The 26,155-nt window shown below is 44.6% G+C and overlaps 2 protein-coding genes across 5 annotated transcripts in view; one reads left to right on the top strand and one right to left on the bottom strand.

The window, feature by feature from the left end:
* KIAA1217 (KIAA1217 ortholog) overlaps positions 1 to 14,041 on the top strand; it is a 452,893-nt gene extending 438,852 nt beyond the window's left edge. Inside the window, exons 15-22 of the mRNA XM_056857670.1 lie at positions 936 to 1,425; positions 2,842 to 3,022; positions 4,012 to 4,163; positions 4,681 to 4,827; positions 6,002 to 6,121; positions 9,862 to 11,433; positions 11,945 to 12,070; positions 12,761 to 14,041. Of these exons, the coding sequence (XP_056713648.1) occupies positions 936 to 1,425; positions 2,842 to 3,022; positions 4,012 to 4,163; positions 4,681 to 4,827; positions 6,002 to 6,121; positions 9,862 to 11,433; positions 11,945 to 12,070; positions 12,761 to 13,267 (3,295 nt within the window). The 3' untranslated portion in view covers positions 13,268 to 14,041. The remainder of the gene's footprint in view (positions 1 to 935; positions 1,426 to 2,841; positions 3,023 to 4,011; positions 4,164 to 4,680; positions 4,828 to 6,001; positions 6,122 to 9,861; positions 11,434 to 11,944; positions 12,071 to 12,760) is intronic.
* Positions 14,042 to 20,552: 6,511 nt separating this feature from the next.
* ARHGAP21 (Rho GTPase activating protein 21) overlaps positions 20,553 to 26,155 on the bottom strand; it is a 132,189-nt gene continuing 126,586 nt past the window's right edge. For all 4 annotated transcript variants that reach the window (XM_056857667.1, XM_056857666.1, XM_056857668.1 and 1 more), the window contains 5 exons: positions 25,892 to 26,017; positions 25,662 to 25,703; positions 25,209 to 25,314; positions 23,271 to 23,302; positions 20,553 to 22,384 (listed from right to left, as the gene is read on the bottom strand). In XM_056857667.1, the coding sequence (XP_056713645.1) occupies positions 20,687 to 22,384; positions 23,271 to 23,302; positions 25,209 to 25,314; positions 25,662 to 25,703; positions 25,892 to 26,017 (2,004 nt within the window). In that variant the 3' untranslated portion in view covers positions 20,553 to 20,686. The remainder of the gene's footprint in view (positions 22,385 to 23,270; positions 23,303 to 25,208; positions 25,315 to 25,661; positions 25,704 to 25,891; positions 26,018 to 26,155) is intronic.

Raw genomic sequence — 26,155 nt, forward strand, 5'->3', positions numbered from 1 at the left:
AGTGGTGGCAGATCTACCCATAAGTGTCTATAAACGGTTTCCAAATATCTAAAAATTAGTTCATATGCATTTGTCATCTATATGCCATCAGTTCAAATACTGATAGAGTTCTAAGGTCTTCAATCCATTGATTTACCGGATGTGGGCAAGGTGAGAGGGTATCACTGTATGAATGAGTTTTATTTGCATGTAGCCATAGGCCATTACAAACATGTCAACAGTTACCTCTAATAGTTACAAATACACATAATAAAAAGGAAAATATTCCAAATTAGTAAAATGCAAAACTGTGTTAGCTAAATTAGTAAATTGCAAAATAATGAGAGCTAAAAATTGCAACAAAATTCCGGCAAACCAATAAGAGCTGTCAACCATTCAAAATCAGCTCACATGGCGAGAGGTATTATATTTTGTGTTGTTCTCTCTCTCTTGCTATAATACTACAAAAGCAACATTATGGTCTCCTCACTCCTGTGCGTGTAAGGTGCTGTCAAGTCGCAGCCAACTTATGGCGACCCCTTATGGGGGTTTTCAAGGCAAGAGACTAACCGAGGTGGTTTCCCCTCACTCCTGCTTCCTTAAAAAAGTCATTCTTTTTACAATCCCATATGCAGACATTGTTTTGACTTGTAAGATTCGAAGCCAATAGCGCCTTAAAGACCAACAAGATTTCCAGGGCATATAAACGTTCGAGAGTCAAAGTTCCCTTAGCCAGGTGACGAAGGGAGCTTTGACTCGAGACAGCTTATACCCTGAAAATCTTATTGGTCTTTAAGTTGCTACTGGACTCGAACCTTGCTCTTCTACTGCATACCAACACTGCTGCCCGCCTGAAGCTGTTTTGACTTGTGTCTTTCTCATAAAGAGCACTAGAGGGAGCCCCCCCCCATTTAAAAAAAGATCCATGTGAATCACGCTGCTCCTTTCTTTTGTAGAAACGTTACAGACAGCCTGCTGAAGGGGGTGGATCCCTCCCAAGCAGCACAGTACAGCGCCATGGAGAAAGCCACAGCAGCCGAGATCCTGAAAAACCAGGACCATCCAGTGAGCGGCCTCCCTAGCCCACAGCACAACGTAGCTGAGCCCACCGGTGAACCTCTGGTCAAGTCCGAGGTGGTCCCTGTCTCTACAATGAAAATCCTCCATGTGCAAAGCTCTCCCGTGGTGATCCACCAGTCTCAGCATTCAACCGCCTTGGTCAGCCACCCTCAAACGTCTCCCATGGCAAACAGCCACGTAGTGACCTCACCGGCATCGAATCAGCCAACACCCAGCATGCTGGAGTCTACGGCAGCAACCGCCACCACACCGCAAATGCAGGTGCCTCACTCGCCCCCTGTGTCGGTCAACGGCTCCACCATGCAGAGTCTTTTCATTGAAGAACTCCACAGCGCCAGCACCAGAAACAGAGCTCTGTCCATTGAGGTACGTTGAGGTGCCATTGGCATCTCAGGTTGGGTCTGTACATGAACTCGAATGAAAAGGGTAGGAACGGGGAATGAGATGGAATGGGTTATGCCATTTCAGACTACAGCTGGGAGACCGAAGTTTTACATGCTCCATGATATCTAATTTAAAAAACCAAACTCGCTCTCTGCAGAAAACTTGTACAGTAGGGAGAGAGCTAGGGTTGCAAGGTTGCTGGGATTAACGGGCAATTTCCCACCCATCGACCAGGCTCCATGCACGACACAATTACATTACTTCTGGGTTTACCCCCAGAAATGGTGTAATCATGTTGCGTGCGGGATCACCTCCCCAATCCTGCCCAAAAAACCTCCTGCCAGTGAAGGCGGAGGGGGGGGGGACGGGACCTGGCAACCCTAGAGAGAGCTGGAATAGAACCTTTGTCCTTTCTGCTACTTTTCTGCTTGCAGGGAGTGTTATTATAGAGTACCATTCTTCTGCCTGCAGTCTGAAGAGATGCGGTCCATTTCTCCACCTCGGCGATCTTGGCTTCAATGTTCTGCATACTTCCTTCCCCACCTCTGACTAGAAAAAGCGGAATTACACAAAACAGTTTAAAAAAAAACAGATGAAATTATACACAATGTTATTAGCAGAACTGGATTGCCTGGACCCAGAATTTTCCTTTTTTCAAAGTCTAAAATACACACAGCCCTGCACATGGAGATAGCTAATGCTCTCACACACAGAGACACAAAAACGAATGCACATGTACATATGTTGGGTCCATTGGGGTTGCTTCCACACAGAGGTTTTAGTCTGTATTCTACCCCATACTGCAGCGTGGGTTTTGCTTCTGCATGACGTTGTGGTGTAATCGTCCGTCCCCCCTTGCAGGTTTTCCTCTGCTTTGCTGCAGTTTCCAGAAAGATTGTACTCAAAGCATGCTGGATCGCAACATGGATGGGAACATGCAGAATGTTTGCACCATCCTCACATTTGCTTATCCTACCCACCATTTCCCCCCCCCCCAGCTGATTTTTTTGCTAGGTTTTGTTTAAAAAAAATCAGTAGTGGGTGTATTGCTACAGCATCATAACACTATAGAATATCCCCATTGTGAAAGCCTCTGCATTTGTAGCAGTGAGAACACAATGGGGAATCATCTCCATGTGAAAGCAACCTCAAATAGGGAAGCTGTTAATGTGCGCATTGATTCTTCTTGCTTCCAGATCACCATTTTGGTGAAGGGGTGGAATGCATGTAGGGTGTTTGCCAACTGGAAATTGTGCAAAGGGCAGAAACTTGGCAGAGAGGGGAGAAAGAACTCTCGGCAGATTTAATTCATTGACAGTTCGTAGAGGGAAGTTTAAATAGAATATCAAGCCAAAGCAGAATTCAAAGTGTTTAATGTGCACGTTTGTTTCCCATTAGAAAGCAGAGAAGAAATGGGAGGAGAAAAGACAAAATCTCGATCACTACAATGGGAAGGAGTTTGAAAAACTCCTGGAAGAAGCACAAGCAAACATCATGAAATCCATCCCAAACCTCGAGATGCCACCACAAGCTACACCCTCACCCAAAAGTGATACAACCGAGAAATTAGAAGTCTGTGGTAAGGGGAGGGGGTCAAGATAACATGACAAGATATTGATGTGAGTTGTTTCAGGGCTGACCCTTTCAACCTTCTTTTCAATGCGAACCAAAATGTGACTGGTCCATTTCTGAGGTCCAAAATCTTATTTAGGAAAGGACTCACTGGAGGAAAAACCAGTTCCAGTTAAGGGGCCTCGGTCCTCAGCAAATATATCACAATATGCAGTTAAAAATAAGGATAAGACTGCAACAGGTTCACTCCCAGTCACTTTAGCCTTTTGTCATAGAAAAGGTGCTCCAAGCCCTTAATAATTTTGGTTGTCCTCTTCTACAGTTTTCCCCACTTGTACAATGTCCTTCTTGAGACAGGGTGACTAGAACTGCATAAACTGTTCCAGATGAGGCTGCACCATAGATATTTATGATGTAGTGGTTAAGAGTGGTGGACTCTAATCTGCAGAACCAGGTTTGTTTTCCCACTCCTCCACATGAAGCTTGCTGGGTGACTTTGGGCCAGGCATAGTTCTCAGAATTTTCTCAGCCCCACCTACCTCACGAGGCCCCCATTGTGGGGAGAGGAAGAGAATGCGATTGTAAGCCACTTTGAGACTCCTTGAGGTAGGGAAACCAGGGTATAAAAACCTCCTTTTCTTTTTCTTCTATGCAAGGGCATTATAATATTGGCTGTTTTGTTTCAGTCCCTTTCCTAATAGTCCCCAGTGTAGAGTTCGCCTTTTTTCGCAGCTGCTGCACACTGGGTCAACATTTTTGTTGAGCTTTCCACCACAACCCCAAGATCTCTTTCCCTCTCTCTCACCACTGATTCAGAACACCTCCATGTATACAGTGAGGTTTTTTGCACTGATAATGCACCCCTTCGTAGTCCATTAATATCAGTAAGAGAGTTATGCAGATGCATATCTTGTTCCCACTGAAATAAACAGAATGCACACCAAAAAAATCAACCACTGCCTTATTAACAGTAGCATAATCTCTTTTAATTTTCAGAAGAGACTTCTCATGCCGAACAAGCAACCGAAAAGCTTGTGAAGTCTCCCCCTCCTCCTCCTCCACGTCGCACCTACCTGCTAGGATCTGGACTGAGCACAAAACTGAGTGAAGTCAGCTACGTGGCCAGGAAAGACACCCCTGTGGTCAAGGTTTGGTGACCGAGGCAACTTAGCTTAAATTGCAGGGACAGAGCCATGACCCAGGGAAATACTCAAGTCAGTCATGCCCGGGAAATAATTGTTCCAACCATCCCTGCGTAAGAGCTGCCCTTCGTAGGAGTTATTCTTCCTGCGCTCTTGTTTATGATAATGTCAGTTGCAAATCAAAAGTTGTTTATACTCAATGTGTTTCTAAGAAATTTAAACATTATTTGAACAAGTGCACACACCTTACACAGATGGAGATCAATTTGAGAGAATAATTCCATAGAAAACTTTATGTGAGTTAGAGCTTAATCCATCTGTTATTTTTGAAGCCCCCACCCCCCAGGAAAAGTATAGTAGAAAAACCTTGCGTTCATATATATGTTGTAGAGAATGGCAAAGTTTATGCTGCTGAAATCAAATATTATCTGTGAGATATGTTGGGATACTGTGATTTCCTTTAAAATCCAAGTGAAGAATAGAGGCCTATACACTGCATACACGGCTTCTCTGTGATCCTTAGGAAAACAGTGAAGATTCTGCTCAAGGAGCACAGCCTAAAGTACCCAAAGAAGATCAAATCTCTTCTCAACCCCTGCTGACTGGCACTATTCCACCTGCAAAGGAAGAAGAAGAAGAGGAAGGCGAGAGAATAATGGCAGAATTACAGGTATGTATTACATGCAACAGGTATGTCCAAGGAAGCTGGACAGACACATACATAAGTATGCATTGCTGTTTCCCCAGAGCAGAGTGTTAGGGAAGGCGTATGCCCCACTGAAATGGACAATGTGGTATAGGGATGCAACTGGACTGGCACGGGAGGGATGCCTTTGTGTCTCTTGCTTCCGCAGGTTCAAGATGCCGGTGAAGGAAATAGCTATGGGATAGTTCCTTACTGAGCTTTTGTGGTGCACACATCAGACACAGTTGAGTTCCAGTCAGGAAAACCCGGAGTGAAATAGTAAGATTCCGACCCATTCACAACCATTAAGTGTGCCAAAGATGAAGGTTTGATCCTGACTGTTTCCATTTTGGAAGCGTGTGTCTGTCATAATTATTATCCCAGGGTTTAAGAACTGCCACCTGCACCCAGCCATTGCAACACAGAGGGTCTTCCGTGGCATTTAAATGATGGACAATGCTGTTCAGGTCCACAGGCACCATCTAGACATTCAGTCCAGTTCCACTGTTTACAGTGACCATGTTTCACTGGCTTCTGCTGTGTGCGTTTTTTGTTAGGTAGCAAAGTATCCTTTGAAGCTGTTGTTCCCGTTGGCTTCTATGGAAAACTGTTCACTATTAATCCCAAGCCCTGTCAGTAAGCTCAACCACACCGCTGTCCTGGCTGGTTCTTAAGGCCAGTGTGTTTACAGACAGCCCCGCCTTGACTCGAACAGCTTAAGAAAAAGGGTTGGATCCCACAGGAGATTTCAGTTGATGCAACAAGTCTTGGGCAAGCGGAAGCACTAAAATTACGCCTCACTCTCCACTTGCACTACATGGAAGGGATTATACCCTGCTATTTTTTATGTGTACAAAACATGGCACGAAGTATTGCTTCTAATATCGAACTAAATAAAATCATGCAAACCTTCTGTTGTACATCCCAGTGCTCCCATGTATGTATTATTTTGTTAAAAATTATATTGAAGGGCTGTGTGTTGCTGCAGCCTTTGTGCTATTGCCCGTATGTGCAGAACTACGTGCTAGCTACATTCTCCTGTCTGCTCACAATGGATCCAACCCCAAATCTGCAAGTTCCCTGCGAACAGACCACCGGGACGCCTGGCTCGTGCTCAAAAAGGGATCTTCTGATAATATGCCATATTTTAACTCCTTAGGCTTTCCAGAAGTGCTCTTACATGGATATAAATTCAAACAGTCACGTTGAACTGACCAGAAATGACACACACACAAAAGACGCAAGGCCAGTGGCCTTAACGCATCCCAAGGAGAAGAAGGTAACAGTGGCACCTTCAGTTCTGCCACATAGTGTCAGTTTCACCTTCTTTCCTTGCTTCTGGACTAACCTCATGCCTTGTAAATGTTGCTCACTGTGTGTCCCATGATGCCTCTGTTTTTTGTTGGTCTGGATTTAGGACCCAACTTAAGTTCCCAAGATGCAATAAGCTTTTATACATCTCAAAAATGAGCTTGAGATTTCCTCTGCCATCCCAACTGTTTAGTGGGTATTGATCCCTTTTAGGTCCAGGACTGATAAGAGGTGATAACTGAGAACAAAAAAAGGATTCCCATTTAATCACCGTGATCTAGATTTTTTGACAAATGCAATTGTTAAAATTATAGGCGAACTCTACCATTGCCATTTATTAAAACTGTTTTACCACAAAGAACGCTGAAAAGGGTACTAAAAGGTAAAGGTCCCCGGTGCAAGCACCGGGTCATTCCTGACCCATGGGGTGACGTCACATCCCGACATTTACTAGGCAGACTTTGTTTACGGGGTGGTTTGCCAGTGCCTTCCCCAGTCATCTTCCCTTTACCCCCAGCAAGCTGGGTACTCATTTTACTGACCTTGGAAGGATGGAAGGCTGAGTCAACCTTGAGCCGGCTACCTGAAACCAACTTCCGTTGGGATCGAACTCAGGTCGTGAGCAGAGCTTGGACTTCAGTACTGCAGCTTACCGCTCTGCTCCACGGGGCTCATGCCAAGGGTACTGTTGAAAGAAAAAAGGGTACCTTGTTTTCATACCTTGTGTCTTTGTATTTTGATTTTTATATATTTTAAAATTTACATCCTGCTTTTCTTCCAAACCTGGAACTTGACAATACCAGGTGGGTATTCTCAGACAGCATGCAGAAGCAGCAGACATTCCATATTTTCAATTCCACAGAATACAGATATCCTCCTCCAAGGGATATAGATAAAAATCACCATTTATTTGCAGGTTGACCTATTCAGTGGGAAATGATCATTAACAATCCCATAGGAGCTTCAAGCTCTGGGAAAATTGTTAATACAAAATTACCCTATTTACCTGAAAGAAGATTTAAGTTTTTCTCCCCAAAAGTGAAGTCAAAGAGGGGGGGGGGCAGCATAAATTTGCCTACATTACAGTTATATACAATAATAAAAAATACTTTTTTGTGTATAGATTTCTTTTGGGGGAGGATCATCTTACATTCAGGATCGCCTTCCTTTGGGGTTAATATGGGCAAATTCCATTCCTATTTTTCACCTTCAGGATTAAAAATCACTGGGGTGCTATTCATAGTAATTCTGAAATGAGCTGGATCATGAAGAGTTCACAAGTGCTCTACTCAAAGGAAAATCTAACCGTTGAAGCCACTGGAGGCCATTTTGTTCTCTCCCCCATCCCAAAGGCTGGGATTATTCCCACCCATCCTCCCCAGCAAAGACTCGCCCCTCCCCATCTAGACCAATTCAGGGCCATGGCGCAGAACGTGTTGGTCCAGGAGAGAAAAACAACTTCCTACGCCATCATGCCTGTGGTCTCTATACTGTATAGCACTCTGCCAATAGGGCATAAATGATGTCTTTTATTTGTGTAAATATATATACCCCACAATCAGTCGTGCCTCCTCCAGTTTATCCTTGCAACAACCACCTTGTTGAGGTAGGTTAGGCTGAGTGAGAGAGAGAATGTAACTGGTTCAAGGTCACCCAGTGAGTTTCCCTGGCAATGTGGAGAGTTCAACCTGGGTCTTCCAGAGTTCAGCCTAGGTCTCCCAGAGCCTAGACCACCAAGTAAGTCTCTGCAGAGGAAGTCAATGGTAAACCACCTCTGCTTCTCACTGGGGTTGCCATAAGTCAGCTGTGACTTAATGGCTCTTTACACACACTCCCAGAGCCTAGTCTGACACTCTGACCACCACACCAAGCTGGCTGTAGGTAATAGAATTTCATAGGTTCCAGCCTGTGGACACCAGAATATTGTTGCCCGCACATGAAACAATGTCCCCTGCAATGTCCACCTCGATCTCTTTTTCTTCAGTCTGGCCTAACATGCATGACACTTTATTCATCTGTTTCTGGGGTATGATCTTCGGGGGTGTGGGGGTGTGGGGGGGTCATCCTGTTCAGTGCTAACAAAACTACACCTGCATGGCCGTAGTAGGTTTCAGCTTCCTCTTAGACGCTGCTTGTAGACAGTCCTTTTCTCTTCCGTTGTTTGCTGTCTGGTATATATTTTAAACATCGAGACTTCTGCATTGAAAGGCAAATCAGTCACTTGTGTCTATGATGGCTTCCCTTTTCCATTAGTATGACAACAGAATTGCCGTTTTAGAGAGTGGCTGAACACACAGGTGGATCCCATAAGATCGAATGAGGCCGAGCTGCCTTTTACACTCACACCATGCGGCTACACCTCCTTTGTGCAATCAGAACTTCTGCTGGACATAGCTCTATTCTGATATACTAAATTGTAGTTGAAATTTGTAACCCTGTTGGATCTATCTTATTTGTTCCATTTATACCTTGCCTTTCTTCCCAACGAGGAGCCAAAGCAGCTTACGTTGTTCTCCTCTATTTTAGCCTGACAACAACCCTGTGATTTAGGTTAGACTGAAAGTGTGTGACTGGCCCACGCAAGCTTCCACGGCAGAGTGGAACTCCCAGATCCAAGTCTAGCATTCTAACCCCTTCACCTTGCTAGCTCAGTCTATGGTATCGTTACAACTCCTTGTGTAGGCTGGCCGGCCGCAATAAAGGCACCCGGTAACAAAGTCATGATCGCCTTCTACACAGCAAGCATTTTCTCCTTGAACTAGCAACCAGCCATGTGCTTCAAGAGCAAAACACTCCCCTCTCCCTAGATCCAGTTGGACTGAAATTATAAGGCACAGATGATAACATGCTCCCCAATACTCATGCACAGAAAAGAGCTGATTCATTTTAAGCAGAAACGATGGTTGCATTTTACTTGTGGGAGGAGCTGCGACTTTTTTTTTTTTTTGGCTCATGACCCCCTCAGCTAGTATGTGTCACTTCAGTGGTGGGTTGGGGGCAATACTTTGGCGTACTGCTTTTTGATCAGATAGGCACTTTCCCTGGATTTAGAAGTCCAGGCTTGGTGATATTCTTTGAATGCTGTCTGTGCCCCAGTGCAGCCCTTAAGACATCAGTATTTAAGGCCGTGAAAAGCTAGCTGAACAGCCGCATTGTGCTTGAACAACCCAGTGTAGGGGAACGGTTGTCCCAGAGGGGCAGGTCTCAATGAGCTAGCTAGCTTGCTTTAGGCTAACAGTTAGTGCTTACGATGTGGAGTCATTGCTTCCCTTAGCAGAACTACGTATCATAAAATGTTTCTGTCTGATACAAAACAACCAATGAAAAAAGGACTCTTAATTTAGGTCAAGATGAAGCAGTGTTGTACCAGTGGTATCCAATGTTGCAACAAATCATGACATAATCGCCACAGAGGGGTTGTTTAAAGGACCATCTCCATCTAGAACCCATGTTGAATGCATATATAGTTTGATGCAGTAACATGAAATGCGCTGTTCTACCAGAATGTGGAATTATCCCCTGAAGATGCACAGAAGTCAGATGAAGACCATGGAAATGACTCTGCAGTGATGTACAGAGTGGCAAGTTCACATTATCTGTGCCTTATCTGCTGATGATATGCCGATTAATTGGGGGGAAATAGATCCAGTCCTTTAAAAACGAAAGTTATAATAATCAGTAACTAAGTCATACAACTCTTCCCCCTAGGTGTATGGGGAGGCATCAAAAGATAGTGACCACTCCAAGGACAAGCCAGAAGGGAGAACAGAAGAGATGGGCTTGGGTGCTTCCAGCATCACAGGAAATAAATCTAGCTTTCCAAAGACTGAAAACTTGACCTTCAGCAAAGATTTGATTTTGGACAGTAAGGATTATGCCAAGCAAAATTATCTTAAGCCAAACGCAAGCATCTCCAGTGTCCATTTGATAGAAAATGAAGGAAAATGGGGGGTTGAAGGTCCAGCTGTAGAACCTGGAAGGCAAAAACTGAACTATGGAGTAGCAACTGAGACTGGACAAAGTGCACCCCAAAATGAGTTGCTGGAAAACACAGGGGCACCTCTTGCCAGGCAAACAGACTTGCAAACTCAAGAGAGTTCCTTAGCTCCTAGATCATTGCAGGAGCAAGAAATGCCTGTTAGTGGTCACAATCATATAGTACTGAGGCATAAAATTTCTAGGAACGTTACCTTAAATAACATTGATGAGGTAGAGTCTCCACCTAGCTCTCCAGGTGAAGAAACCCTGCCATCGGAGAACATTGCTTTCATGATTACCAAAACAGAGGTTCAGGTGCTGTCAAGCGGAGAAGTCCACGATATAGTAAATAAGAAAGGTGATTATGTGCAGACTGTTAACATTGATTCCAAAAGGGAAAAGGCCTCCCAACATAATGTGCTGGAGAATCCTGAAAGCGACGATTCAGTTGTTTGCTTGGACAAAAAACCAGTCATCATAATTTTCGACGAACCAATGGATATCAGAGCAGCTTATAAAAGACTGTCGACAATCTTTGAAGAATGTGATGAGGAACTGGAGAAGATGATGGAGGAGAAGATAGAGGAAGAAGATGAAGAAAATGAAGGCTCTGACCCATGTGATGCCCAGGCATATGCAGTCCCCCAGACAGAGGGCAGTCTGAGGCCTCCCCCTGATTATTTAACAAATCACCGATTCGAGCAGCAATACAGACTTCAGACATCGTCTCGGTTGCCAACCCAACCCAAACTCCTTGAAGAGCAAGACGCAGATAAGCTGGATGGCAGGAAATCTAGTCCTATTTGTGGGCCGCCTCCTGAAACAAAGCTGGAGGCTGCAGACGCTAAGAAGAAATTTAAGTTCAAATTCCCCAAGAAGCAGCTGGCTGCTCTTACGCAGGCAATCCGCACAGGAACCAAAACGGGCAAGAAAACTTTGCAGGTTGTGGTATATGAAGAGGAGGAAGAAGACGGGACCGTCAAGCAACACAAAGAGGCCCAAAGGTTTGAAATCGCCAGTTCTCGGCCTGACGACCTTTCTGGGAAACAAGACGCGGAGGCTGCAGCCCAAATCTCCAGGACTGATGAAATTAGAAAAAACACTTACAGAACTCTGGACAGTCTGGAGCAGACTATTAAGCAGCTGGAGAGCACTATTAGCGAGATGAGTCCAAAATCGGTTTCCGAAACCACGTGCCAATCAGGAGGAGCCCCTGCCCCAGGTTTTTTCCCAACCAAAGAATCCATAGTGCTGGAAGAGAATAATGCTGATGTAGAATCCCCTTCTCCAGCTTCACGTAAGGTACACTTTAGTATGAGAAATCACAACGCCAGCTGCTTTCTAAAACCTGCAATAATAATAATCACTATTAAGCCAAAGGTGTCTTCTGATTGGTTTGCTTCCTTTTGGGTGGCTTGTTTGGTACATCCACAAGGTGTCTAACTGCTAATAGAATGTGTGGTGTGGTTTTTATTTTTTTAAAACAAATCTATCTTGCTGATTTGGTGATGGGAAATACAGGAAGGTTTGCTGCAGTAATTCTGCCAGGGGTGCAAGAGCACCTGGGAAAGGTAAAGCTTGGTTGATCGATAGTTGAGCCTTGATCCTTCTGTTCTTGATTCCCGAATTAACACCTGCGGTGCGACTTTGGATGTGGATTCTTTTGGTGCTTTTTCTGCATGGAGGGCTTTTGGCTTCTCACACAAAGCAGCTTTGCTCCTGACATACGATCCCGCCTGTTGCAAACGAACCAACATTCACCTCCATTTCCCTTGTCTCTCTTTTTCCTTTGCACCCCAAACCTCTCTTGCAGGGTTCAGCCAGCAGTTCACAGACAAGCAGAATGCCAGTCCCGGCAGCCACCAAAAGTAGGCCACCAGGAACTGTTGACAAACCAAGCAAACCGCACAAACTGCAGGACCAGCGGCAATACAGACAGGTAGTTTTACCCTAAGCCCGATCTTGGGACGAACTTAAAGCTGTGGTGTGTTTTGGTGTGTTTTGGTGAAGTCAAGTTGACTGACTTGGATGATACCAAATCGTGGACATTGTCTTCCCACTGAAATTTGGAAATTGAAATCCGGGGCTTGGGAGAGGGGGGCATGGAGCCATCGTCCTTTTTGATCATGCTTGTGCATGTCTGCGGTAAAAACCATCTGCTTTTTTGGGGTTTTGTTTTGAGTCCTCAGTTGTAATTTTATCGAAGTGTCAGGGAACAGAAATTATTTGAAGCATTTGAGAGGCAACCATGGATAATACTAACTCTCCGGTTAACAAGATTGCCGTCGGTGCATATTAACCATCTGCCAAAACGTTTCCCCTCTTCATAACAATCCTGACGCATGGCCAGTTTGGTGATCAGTCCTGATGTTGTGGCGTCATACTCTCACTCTCGCTCTCTCCCCCCTTTCAGCTACTCCCCACTCTATGGATTCTTTGTTCAAGTTCTATGTGTGTGTGTGTGGTGTAGTGGGGACAGATCTACCAGGTCCATTCTGCAGCTACATGTTTTAGTGCGGGCTTCAAACTAGTAATTCCTGTTCTCTGTAAACCCAGTTTCCCATGCCGTCCCTTTTTTGATTTATCATGAGTGCTGACTTAAACTGTCTCCCACCATCTTTATTTGCAGGCTAATGGAAGTGCTAAGAAAGCTGGTGGGGACTATAAGGCTACTTCCCCTACCCTACCTGCTTCAAAAATTCCAGCCTTTTCTTCCACCTCTGGGAAAAGTAGCTCTGTATCTAGTGGCGATAGCACTAACCTTCTCAGCCCACCTGGTAAAGCCTCTCTTCCTCCTTCTAACCCTCTCAGTCCTTCAACAGGTCGTAGCTCCCACTCTGCTACCTTAATCCCATCCGTCTCTAATGGGTCCTTAAAGCTCCAGAATCCTACTCATACAGGTAAAAGTCACCACCATCTTTCATTCTCGATACAGACTCAAAATGGCCGGCCAACCCCTCTTCCTCCATCTTCCTTTTCCTCCTCTTCTCCCTCTTCCACCTCTCCCACCTCACTGAACCAAGGTATGAAGAGCATCCGGTCCATCCACACACCCAGCTTCACCAGCTACAAGTCACAGAACGGAAGTGTCAGCAAGCCCAACCCATCTTCCACCACCACCAAGGAGCCATCTTAAAAGCTCTATACTGGCCCATGCAAGTTCACCAAAGGCTTCCCAGTTTCTGAGGAGATTGCAACCGATATCTTAGCTGAGGAATGTATACCATTTTTTTGCTGTATCGTTTGAAGCTTAACGCTAAATTTGTGCTAAATATTGGATAGGTATTAGAAGTTAGAGACACAAGTAGTTTTGTAAGCATTCATTGCTGTCGAAATGCCAGAGTGGGTTTTCTCTCCCCTGTCCTTTAGCTAGAAGGGGTTACAAACAGAACAGCAGGGTGTGAATGAATTAAAAGTATGTGTGCACAGAAATGTATCAAGCATGAAAAGAAATGTATTATTAAAAGAAAAAAATTAGTTGTTTTGTATAAAGCTATTTTTAAGACCTAAACATCATGCGATATAATGCAAAAAATATAAAAACCGAAACTAAAATATTTTTCTTTTATTTTAGTGTTATTTAGATTTGTTACAGATTTCTATTTTTGTCGACAAAAGTTCATGGTTACTTTAAAAATATCTTTTTTGCCAAAACATTTGATACTATAATGTACATTTGATAAATAGCATGCTGGACACTTCCTGTACACGAGCAACGAAACTGAGACGGACATTGATGTGTACTAGGCAAATGCACTGCCATTTGGATTATATTTAAGAATTTGCAATGCCAAGTGGGGGGGAGGAATAATGGTTTTCACATTTAGGCATTTGCTGGTTCTTTTAGCTTCCCTTGTTTTCCATTCTACTGAGACCTGGGTAAATCATGTTGTATTTCAGTGTGGATTTTTTTTTTTTAAAGGTGTACACTTCTGTACTGTTCTGTATAATGGAAAACCTTTGTACATATATAATATAAATATATATATATATAAATATAAATAAATAAATACTGTATGTGGCTGGGCACATAGAGTAGTTTTCAACACCAAAGGTCGATTTTATGCATGGTTCTAAAATATGCTTTGGGAGAAGGTCAACATGATACAGTTTGGGGGGTGGAAGTGTTGTGGGAGGGGGTTTAAAACCATCACATTTGCAAAGCTAGAGTGTTCTTTTGTAAATATCTTATTTGTACAACTCCATAATATAATATCCAGGCACAAAAGGGGAAAAAAACACCTTTGCAAAAATAAAGGGCTGCATGCTTACATTTTGGTATTATTTTTGTCACCAATCAATTATTTCTTGATTTTTGTGATTGTACACATGCAACTATTGGACATGAATTCAACAGTTAAGCATTTTGAAGTTCTGTTGATCTCAATGCGAGAATTATGCATGTGAATAATTTTCAGATGCTTTGAAAATCTATGCGACTTAAAAGTGTTTTGTTTTGACAAGTCCGAGTACATTGCTTCCAGTTCAGATGCTGATAAAAACATGCCTCTGATGCCATCAACAAAAACTTCAGTTAATATAACTTGACTATGCTTTATCAAATAATTGCCAGAGCATCTGAGAATTATTTTCACACCACTTACTGAGAGTGTTCCATTTAGAAGTGTTGAGTATTATGGCTACGAGCCAAGATCTTTCAAATATCCCATCACCCAGCATAGAATCATAGAGGCGAGGAGGAGAGTTTACCCCTTCCAAGTGGGCCGGTGATTAAGGCGCGAAATCCGCCCCCCAACCTGGAAGTTCCCCCGCAAGATCCCGGCCGGGCAAGACGCGGCCTGCGCGGGGGGCAGGAAGGCGATGCGCCGGACCGGCTCCAAACTCTCAGTCTGAGGCGCGGAGAGGGTGAAGCGAGCACGGTCCTGGCCCAGGAAGCATCGTCGCCTTCCCCGCCCGGGGCCAGGCGGAGCCAACAGGAGGAGGAGGAGGTAGGGGGGGGGTTGAGAGATCTCCCAGCTCCGGTCGCCCATAGAGACAGAGGAGGGAAGGCGGCGGCCACCGAAACGTGGACCGGACAGCCACGCCTCACTCCTCACGGTGGAGAGAAGGAAGGGGGGAGGGAGGGAGGAGCCCCCTCTCTGCCAAACCAATGCGCGCAGCCAGGCGGCAAGAAAAGACAGGGGGGTGGCAGCTGAGGGGCTCTTGTTCTCCGGCCGCCGCCGCAATGGTGGGAGGCAGGGACGGCGCTGGGGCGAGAAGGAGGAAGGGCCACTCCTTCCTCTCTCGGAGACCCTCCCGCTGCTTCGGCCGGCCTAGGGCGCTGCTTCCGCACGTGGGAAGAGCCGCACTCAGGGGCCCAAAGAGCCACTTGTGGCTCGGGAGCTGCGCTTTTGCGACCCGTTCTAGAGGATCCACAAGTTATTGATGCAGCCAGTGAGCTACCAGTAGCTCACAAGCTACCTGTTGGAGACCCTTGGAATGGTTAATAAGTATGGTTGCAACTAAATGTACTATTACACACTCATAGAGCTTACAGCAACACAGGCATGAACCAGTGGTAGACTGACTTAGAGAGCATATTCCACAAGGAGAAGAAATAAAACTTGACTTGTGACCAAAGATTTCCATTGCATTCAATTGTGAGTTGACAAACACACTCACCATTTTTATAGATCAGACAACAGCTTACACTCAACATCCAAATATGACTGGCTAGCCAAATCAACTGCATATGCCACACCTGATCTGTATAAAAGTGGGCATCAATTGGGAAGGGGCCGTGGCTCAGTGGCAAAGCGTCTGCCTGGCACGCAGAAGGTCCCAGGTTCAATCCCCGGCATCTCCAGTTAAAGGGACTAGGCGAGGAGGTGATGTGAAAGACCTCTGCCTGAGACCCTGGAGAGCCGCTGCCGGTCTGAGTAGACAATACTGACTTTGATGGACCGAGGGTCTGATTCAGTATAAGGCAGCTTCATGTGTTCATGTGTGTAGTGGCTAAGGTATCGGACTTGGATCTGGGAAACCTAGGTTTGAATCCCCACTCAGCCACTGAAACTTGCTGGGTGACCTTGGGCCAGTCACACACTCTCAGCCTCGACTCCGGCAAGTATTTGGATGGGAGACCACCAAGGAATACCATGGGCCTGATTTGGAGGCAGGAAATGGCAAGCCACCTCCGCTCTTGCCTTGAAAACACTACGGGGTCGCCATAAGTCAGCTGTGACTTGATGGCAAAAAGAAGAGTCTACCTTCCATCCTGGAACTCACAAAATCTTACACAAGATTCCCAAGAAACCTCCTGGCCGGGCACTCACTGAGCAGTGCTCCGACTCAACTTCAGCCACACTGGCCTATCATGTGCTTTCCAACCATACCCTGGGAGTTCATTCCCAAACAGACTGTGAACAGACTGCTGGACTTGATGGGCCTTAGTCTGATCCAGCAGGGCCTTTCTTATGTTCTTAACATAGCATGACATATCTTTGCTGAGACTGCACCACAAGAATGAAAGGTTACATGTTTCCACATATAGAAAACAGAACCTTTCTTGGGGGGGGGGGGGGGAGAACAAGTGTGGAAGGAAAAAGTGTGCCGGCATACATTCTGTTGTATCATGTTTGTGCTCTACATACAGCTTTTGAACAAGGCAAAAATTAAACATGCCATTTCTTCACTGTGAGTGAAGGTTGGAAGTATGTGTTTCTTATCCTTAATCAGACTGTGAAGAGCTCCAGAAGGATCTCTACAAACTGGAAGAATGGGCATTAAAATGGCAAATGAGATTCAGTGTGAGCAAGTGTAACGTGATGCATAATGGGGCAAAAAAATCCCAACTCCACATATACACTGATGGGTTCTGTGCTGGCAGTGACAAACCAAGAAAGGGATCTTGGGGTGGTAGTGGATAGCTTGAAGATGTCAACCCAGTGTGCTGCTGCTGTAAAAAAGGCAAATTCCATGCTGGCCATAATTAGTCAAGGAATAGAGAATAAAACTGCTGATATCATACTGCCCTTGTACAAATCTATGGTGAGACCACACTTGGCATACTGTGTACAGTTCTGGTCACCACACCTAAAAAAGGATATTACAGAGCTTGAGAAGGTGCAGAAAAGAGCAACCAAAATGATTAGGGGACTAGAGCAACTGTCCTATGGGGAGAGGTTAAGACGCTTGGGGCTGTTAACTTGGAAAGAAGGCGGCTGAGGGGAGACATGATAGAGGTCTATAAAATCATGCATGGTTATGGAGAGAGTGGACAGGGAGTTTTTCTCCCTCTCCCATAATACTGAAGCTGGAGGGTGAGAGATTCAAAACATAAAAGGAAGTATTTCTTCACACAATGCATAGTTAAATTGTGGAACTCCCTGCCCCAAAATGTGATGATGGGTGCCAACCTGGAAGGCTTTAAGAGGGGAGTGGACATGTTCATGGAGGAAAGGGGTATTAATGGCTACTAGTTAAAATGGATAAGAGCCCTGTGGCACAGAGTGGTAAGTTGCAGTATTACAGTCAAAAGCTCTGCTCACAACCTGAGTTCGATCCCGACTGAAGTCGGTTTCAGGTAGCTGGCTCAAGGTTGACTCAGCCTTCCATCCTTCCGAGGTCGGTAAAATGAGTACCCAGCTTGCTGGGGGTAAAGGGACGATGACTGGGGAAGGCACTGGCAAACCACCCCATAAACAAAAGTCTGCCTAGGAAACGTCGGGATGTGACGTCACCCCATGGGTCAGGAATGACCCGGTGCTTGCACAGGGGACCTTTACTTTTTAGTTAAAATGGATACTAGTCATGATGCGTACCTATTCTCTACAGGATCAGAGGAGCATGCCTGATATATTAGGTGCTGTGGAACACAGGCAGGATAATGCTGCTGCAGTCGTCTTGTTTGTGGGCTTCCCTAGAGGCACCTGGTTGCCCACTGTGTGAACAGACTGCTGGACTTGATGGGCCTTGGTCTGATCCCAGCAGGGCTTTTCTTATGTTCCTATGCATGTGATTTATAAAGCTAAAAAAAGGGCTGTTAATCAAGGGGGGGGGGCAAATACAGTACTGAGGCACTTAGCCATGCATGTCCCTAACAGACCTTTCCCATTCACTTCCTAGCTATTGCATGAAGGGAGCTCATGCCCCCGAAAGCTGATGTTGAAGTAAATTGATTCATATCAGCAGTCCTCCCGCCTGTGATGATGGCAATATTAGCTGCCACAAACACAGCCACATATAATCTGCAGATGTAGCAAGCCATTTGAGCTCAGACGCTCCCCCAAGTGGTCACAGTGAATTTTTACACCACACCATATCAGTGCATTTTTAAACATTTTGTAATCTTACAGTGAAAATCAACGCAGAATAAGTCCCAGGTTTGCAGAAAAATCTGAAATCTTTTTTTTAAAAAAACCTGGGGATTAAAAAAAACCCAAATGATAGAAGCTTCAGGAAATGAATCCTTAACTGGCTGTTGTGGGGTTGCCAGACAATCACTATTGCCAGTTGTAGCCTTGGTTTATGTTAGTAAAAGGCAGCGAAAAGGGGGCAGGGCCCTTTCTGCCTATGAGGGGGGGTTCATCAGGGCCAGGAGGGAGGGAAAGCTGAAGAAAGGGAGGGAGATAAAGGTAGATTTGGCTGGTGGGAGGGAAGGAGATAAGGCAGGAAAAGGGGAAAGGCTATGGAGGCTATTAGGGAAGTGAAAGAGGAAATAATGGAAGGGGGAATGAGATGCCCCCCTGCAAATCTTTGTGGTTCCCCTACTTCTTTGACTGTTTTCTAGAACTACCATACCGCTGACTTTGTGTATGGACTCGGACTCGCCACAGCACACTCGGTTTTGTTTTGTTTTTAACAGACGCAAAGCTGGGGGGCGGCTAACAAATTCCTTAGGGATTTGAGTCATGAGCAAGCGGAGTGATCAGCCACTCCCCCATGGGAGCACTGGTGCCACGTACACAAGGCCACATCTTTTGTGTGCTGTTCTGAACTGATCAGTGCAACGGCCAGTCCCTCAGTAATATGGACAGCTGTACCTGTGTCATCTGTCAGCAATCTGCAACAAGAGTGGAAGAAACCGGTTTTTTCGTTCACTCTAGCCTCAGCCCACCATACTGCACAAGCAAAAAGCCACTTCAGACTTCGGCAAGCATGCTTCCTGGGTGCTTACATCTGGATGCTAACAGCAGTAAACACAGCAAAGAGCGGAGATGTCTGCATGCATAAATATACGAAGAACATATGCCAAACAAGGCACAGCCAACCAGGGCTCCGCAACATGGTCAGTGCGTGTGAACAAAGAAGCATCACCACACTTGACTGTGTTTACCGCTGTAAAATTTCTTGCCATTTTAAGTGTGAATCCATCCTGGCTCCGTAAGGCCATTGGCAATTTTTCCAAACGTCGCCTTTCTGCCCCACATAGGGACACCTCTTCGGAAACTTCAGCGGCAGTTTCTGATGCTGATGTCCTCATGGTGAAAATAACAAAGTCCCCCCGAGTGTGCACTGATCCTTCAGTGCACCTGAACGAGCCCTCTGTGTTGGTTGCATAACCTGCTCCTACTTGCAAGAGAATTCTTGTTATATGATCTTCCTTATAAGCAAACAAAATGTACATGTTTGCCATGTTCAAAATGGTTCGCTGTCTACATCCATAGACCTTTTCAACTACCTCCTTTCAGTTTCTTATACTGGGGGAAGCCACTGATCTAAACTAGAGGGTTTTTTCATTGTTCCCCTCTAGTATGACAGTCAGTCCATGCAAAGAATCACCAAAACAATTTTATTTCCAGTGTTTTAAGTGGGTATGCACACAGGCATGATACAGGTTTGGAGTCATTAAAGTCTGCATGCAGAATTATATTCTCAATAAAAGAAACCAGTTCCATCCAGGATCTACTATCTATACGCCTATGTTACAACATTTATATCAAATCTGGTATCTGAGGAAAAGATACACATGGAGTATGTACATTTAAGTTACTTATTTTACAGAAAGATTAAAAATTCAAGTCACATAAAACTCAAAAAACTGTATTAAAAATGGAATATAAAACTCAGAAATCCAACTGGAATGCCTAAGGAATGGAAGCTCTGTACCCACCTGTGCTAAAATTTGTAAAATGTCATGAAACGACTTATCATCTAATTTAACAATTATGGCACCCTAACAAACCAAATGAACCTTCCCCCCCGATGAGGCACTTGTTAGTGACTAAACCCAAAAAGAATATTTTTTCTGCATACTAATGTCAATTGTCAGTCATAAAAACCATGTACACATTACATATTTTGCATTAGATGCTTTGTTCAACATTTGTATGCAGCAATCAAATATACTTTTCTTTAAAATATATTTATTTATATATATATTTATATATATATTTTAAAATCTCTCTCTCTCCCCCTCCCCACCCACCCCCAAATGTTCTGCAGTATTAATGCTCTGTAAAGACTCTTCCACAGTGCATACTGATGAAACCCAGTCTCATTTGATAACTGCAAAATCACACAGTACAGAAAAGAAATATATACAGAACAAGTGGGGACACATTAACAGTGAAGCCGCTACTGAACTGCTGAAGTGGACATTTACTGCTCCATTTCAAAGATACTGGTAAAATCGAGATCTAACCACCTGGGTCCCAGATAATTTATGAGGATGGGCATCAACTCCTGGACTGAAGCTGCCTTTGTTCATATTCTGGTAGCTTTCCCCATTGATGTGATCTAGTGGCTGGGGTGGTCTCAACACCGGGGTTCTAGGAACCACAGTAAGACTACCAGAACGACTACTGTCCTCTGCCAGTGTCTCTGCAGGCAAAGAGAGCTCTGTCTTCGGTGAATCTGCTAAGCTCGCGTTCTCCAGTCGGGGCTCTCCACTTTCACCCGTATTAAGGTCAGTTGTGCTCGTGCGTAAACGTTCTCGTGCAAGCCAGTCCGAAATGGAGAGGTCCTGTGCTGGACATTTGGGCTTCAGCCGGTTCACTGCTGAAGAGTCTCTCTCCCTGTTTGTCTCTTGCGCTTTCCATGCATTCAGAACACTGATTTCAGCAAAGTCTCTTTGGCCTCCTAACGTATGCCTTCGCCTGATGTTCTTTCTCTTGGCAGTCTCTGCAGAGCTTGATTTCTGATGGCCCACTCCAAACATATCATCTGCAGAAGCCTTGAGCCTCAGTTTGAGCCTGTCGGTAATCTTTAGTCTCCACGTAGGTTCTAGTTTTTCAGGCTCACTTCTGGGGGAGGCTGCTAAGCTGCTGGTTGACTTTCCTTTCTTCATGATGTCAAACATTTTGGTCACTGATGGCAGCTCCTTCTCACACTTAGCATCTCCAGAGCCTTCACTGTCGGTCTTGTGCCTGGCTGACTTTTTCCTAGAGAGAGTGTCACATTCAATCAGTTTGTGTGAACTGAACAGTCTGCGGCTGTCCAACTTTGGCGTCAAGCTTCCCTCGGTGTAACTTACTTCACTTTCTTCAGAGTCCCTCCGGCCGCCCTTCACCATATCTTGCATCTTCCCCCTGAACAGCCTCTCTGCGGCTGAACTGGTGGCAAAAACGGAGAAGTCACTCTCGCTGTCCGTTTCCACAGGCCGACCTTCGCTGATCAATTCGCTTCTCTCGTCATCGGCCTCCTCTCCTTTGCTCTCTATCACCGACTGCCCCTCCGGGCTCAGTAGAGAGGAATCCAGCCCGGTTAGGTACGTAGTAGACGAGGTTGTCGAGTAATCCGAAGTGCTGGTGCTGGAGCTGGCTGTTAAGAACTCGCTGCATTTATTTTCAGGGTGGGCCAATTTCTTACTGGTGAATCTCTGCAGAGATGCCTGCGAAGAAGTGCTGAGCAAAGTGCCAGAGTCTGAGACCGTTTCTTCCATCTGAGTAGAGGCTTGCAAGACAGGAGGTTTAGTGCAATCTTTCTGAGTACTCAGCCGAAAGCTGAGATTTGGAGATCTCAGAAATTTTTGGTGGTAGGTTGATGAGGGATCATCTGAGTGTGCCCTCTCTTTCCTTGGCAACAAGTTTTCCTCTTTGTTTGGTGTGGAAGATTTCCTAACACTATTCTCTTTCAGACCTGCTGCTCTCTGTTTTCTCCCAGCCGTCTCTTTCTCTACGTCCTCTTTAGTGGAGCCACCATGGCACTGTTCCACAGACTCTTTCTTGAAAAACACATTATCCAACTCGTCTTCAGAGCTGCTAGGCTGCGGTTTCTCTTTTGGTTTTTTTCGCTTGCGACTGGCTGCTGCAAAGAGGGAGGACTTAAGCAGTTCTCTACTATACTGATCCTTTCCAGATCCCCAAGAACCCTGGATGAGAGACACAAATTTAAAAACAACAACAGCAGTAACAATTAGAGGTCAGAAAATAAAAACATGCTTTAACGCACAATGGTACATAATATTTTAAGCAAGACTCCTCTGACAGAGTATATTTGTCAGTGTGGGGCACTGGTTAGAGTGTTGGATTAGGACTTAGGAAACCCATGTTCAAATCCTTCCTCTGCCATGGAGGTTTGCTGGGTGATCTTGGACCAGTAACACTCTCTCAGCCTAACCTACTTACCTATGGGATCATTCCCTCAGGGTCCCCTATTCCCCAGGAGCAGCATTTCATGGAGATTAGTAGGCTGCAGTAGGAGGAGTGAGGCAGGAAAGCTACATTCTGCCACTGGAAAGTTTAAGTGCAACCCACTGACTTGCCTGCAGTAAAGTTCATGGGTAAACCCAGGTCACCCCAGTCAAGCCCATCTACTACACTGGCTCGCCAACGATACTACTGATACTAGACTTCACCCCAAATGACCTACAGTGCTACATGGCAATGGGTGAGTCTATTGCTGATGCCCTCTTATTTCTCAGCCAACGACAGTTTGCAGAAACTACAACTTGCCTGAAAATCTGAGCTGACATCCATGATCATACCACGGTTTGCAATTTTGGTTTCCAGGCCAATCGTGAGTTGTGCAAAATCAATGGGGCGGATCCGACCCCTACCATATCACTGAGCAAAGTTTGAAGTATCCCTCCAACTTAAGCGGCTCTTCCCCATAATCTTAAAGGAATTCTACAGAAATAGGGCATTTCCATGCTAATAACTCCAGTGGGGTAGCCGAGTTGTCTATTGTAGCAAAAATAAACAAGAGCCTTGTGGTTCTGCCAAAAGCCACCAAAGAACCCAAATGCAATGCATTACCTTAGACTTTGCAGAGTCACTAGTAGTTGAATCTGTTGATAAATCAAAATGCAACACTTTAGTCAACACTGCTCAAAGTCTGCTTTTTTGCTCTAGACAACACTGGACATATGAAAGAAGTCAAGCACTGAACAAAATGTGAGAGCAAACTGGTAAAAAAAAATCAAAATAATCAGAACAAAGTGGACAGTAAGAGCTCACAAAGATGCCAGCTTGCACCACAGAAAGCCACCGCCATGAAAGGATGCCGTGAGTTGTAGGCAGAATCAGCTCAATGACAGAAATGGCAAAGGAGCCCTGTTCCTCTAAACAAAACAGAACAGAAAGACTAATTTTTTATTCAATGTTATAAGTACACAGCCCTGCAAAAACCGCAGCTGAGAGACCTGTTCAGGATTGTACTCAGTACACTCCTGCAAATGCAATGCATCGATTTCTTTCAGAAGAGCCTTTGGCTACATTCGGAAACAATCCCCCGCCCCCCAGGTTTTTATTGCAAGTCACATGTGCAAGTCTGTCAAACATGTTTGGGTAGATGGGTAAGGAGTTGGTATTTTGACTTTGGGGGTTCGTCTTTTGACACCCCAGTTTCACATTCAGGCGCTCCTCTGAGCTCCGCATTTAGGAAATTTTAATTTGTCCCTAGCTAGATTTCCACAGCTATCAGTTTTGTGCTTAAGTCTTAAAAAAAAAAAAAAACAGCCAAAGAAGCGCTATTATGAAATGAAAATGGACACCATAGTTTTACTCTCGCCAAAAACAAAAACAAAAAGTCGTACGGTTATAAAGGGGGTAAGGAGGGGCTAAATGCAGCACCCCAGAAGATGGCTTATTTTGCCATTCTCCAACTCTCAGGGGGTCCCCACCACCTCAGAATTAATGAGCTGAGCCCCCATGCCCTGCCCCTTTTGACACATGGCTAATGACTAGAAAGACTGGTGGACCATACCATGCTATTTCTCCTCAGGGTCTGCTTCAGAAATAACAAGAAACAGCAGAAACACTTTTTAAAAAGTAGCATTGATCTGTTCAAAATACTCTTTGAAAGAAAAAAAAATGTACAGCACAGATCAACTAAATCCTTTGTGCATTTACAAGAAACGGGGGTTTCTGCAGACAAGGCAGCTACAGTGTGGGCAACAGTCCTCCTTCTTCCTACAGTTCCAGCTGTCCATCAATGACATCACAGAGTCCACTAGTGACATCACCGTGTGATAGACTCCTCCCACTTCTCCTGTTTCAACATCAGGATAGAGGGACTGTTTCAATAAACTGCTGAAAAAAAGTCTTCTACGAGCTAAAACACAAACTAGAAACAGAGGGATAACATTTGCGATAAACAACATGCTTGGTTAGTGATCAGTGCCGGTGGCAGTGTGGGGGAAAGTCGCCGCGAAAGTTTGCAACCGCAGTACTTAGCCAAATAATAAAGATGGTCATCATTAAACAGAAGCAAGTCAATGTTGATTAAGCCTATTAACAATATACTTGGGGGGGAAATGTTGGTTATCTGTCAAGCAAAATTAACTTTAAAACCTTGATTTGCCTTCCTAACCTTGAAAATCAGGATTATTTGAGTGTGGAAGATTTGAGCTTTCTGCCATCCCAACAACCATTCACACAACTGCAGGTTATCTCGTCCACCTCATTGTAAGAATTATATGGAGCAATCACCATGGTTAATGACACAGTCGTGAGCATGCTTAGTTGTTCTTGTTGTTTATGAACTGTCCCTCTCTTAAACCAAGAAAGCATTCCAACCTATGTCACATGCAACATGCCCTACTATGTTCTCTTAAAACAAAAACACCTATGATCACTTTGAGAAGGGAAGGGGGAAAAAATCAAGTTATTAGCCAAGAAAGGAAATAGAAGAAGATTAAAACAAATCATTAGAAGAGAATTTTCTATCCTACAGACTGTCCAGGCAAAAGTTACCTGATACATCTCCAGGAGACACTCCCGTCCTTCCAATGTTGGTGAGTAAATGATCTATGTTTGGCACTGGCTGAGATTCTACAGTGTTTTCCTCCTGAACTGCTGTCTACAGTTAATAAACAAAGATCTCTTCATCATCTTTTCACAGTTAATGGGTTCATTATGACTTAACAGTATTTAGAAAGCTGTTAACTATTCACCCCAAAACACCATTTCCTCCGGATCTCTTAAACACAAAAATAAAAAGCAGAATATGGGGGGTGGAGCTCATTCTAGAGGAGAAATCCTTCCAATTAACTGCATACTTTGTGAAGTAAAGAGCAAGTAAGTTGCTTGGGAAGGAGCAAGTAACATATGGGGGGAAAATATGAGCTCATTTGAGAGATAGCAGGGCTGAGGGGCCTAAACTAAGAGGGAGGTGGAATCCAAAATGTTAAAAGGACCAGTACTTACAAGAGGTTCTTCAGCATCATCTTCTGCGAAAAACCAGTCATGCTACAATTTAAAATAAAAGAAGTGAAAAACAAATCCACCAAAGACACAATAATGTGGACATTGCGGAAATAAAGGAAAAGAAGGAGTGAGCTGCGCAAAGGAGAAGAGTCAGAATCAAAGCTGATCTAGCAAGAGGAAGCAGGTCTGACAGTATTAAGCGCTTGGGAAGGCGAAATGGATTCACTTACTTTTTGGATAAGCGTTTCTACAATTTTGTATTGATCAGGCATATGGGTAACCATGTGCGTCATGTTATCTTCAGATGTCCTCACAAGAGTTGGACCAAATACTATTGCCAGGTTTCTGGGTTCCATCTGACAACACAAAGAAAACAGGTCTGATTTATTCCATGGTCAGAACAATTCATTGCCTTTAACACAAAACAAAGCAAAGCAAAAAACCCTCTCCTGAGAACCAGATTTTGTAAACCCTTTTCAGATATTCTCTCTCGA

Source organism: Euleptes europaea, chromosome 11 (assembly GCF_029931775.1).
Source record: "Euleptes europaea isolate rEulEur1 chromosome 11, rEulEur1.hap1, whole genome shotgun sequence".
Taxonomy (NCBI): domain Eukaryota; kingdom Metazoa; phylum Chordata; class Lepidosauria; order Squamata; family Sphaerodactylidae; genus Euleptes; species Euleptes europaea.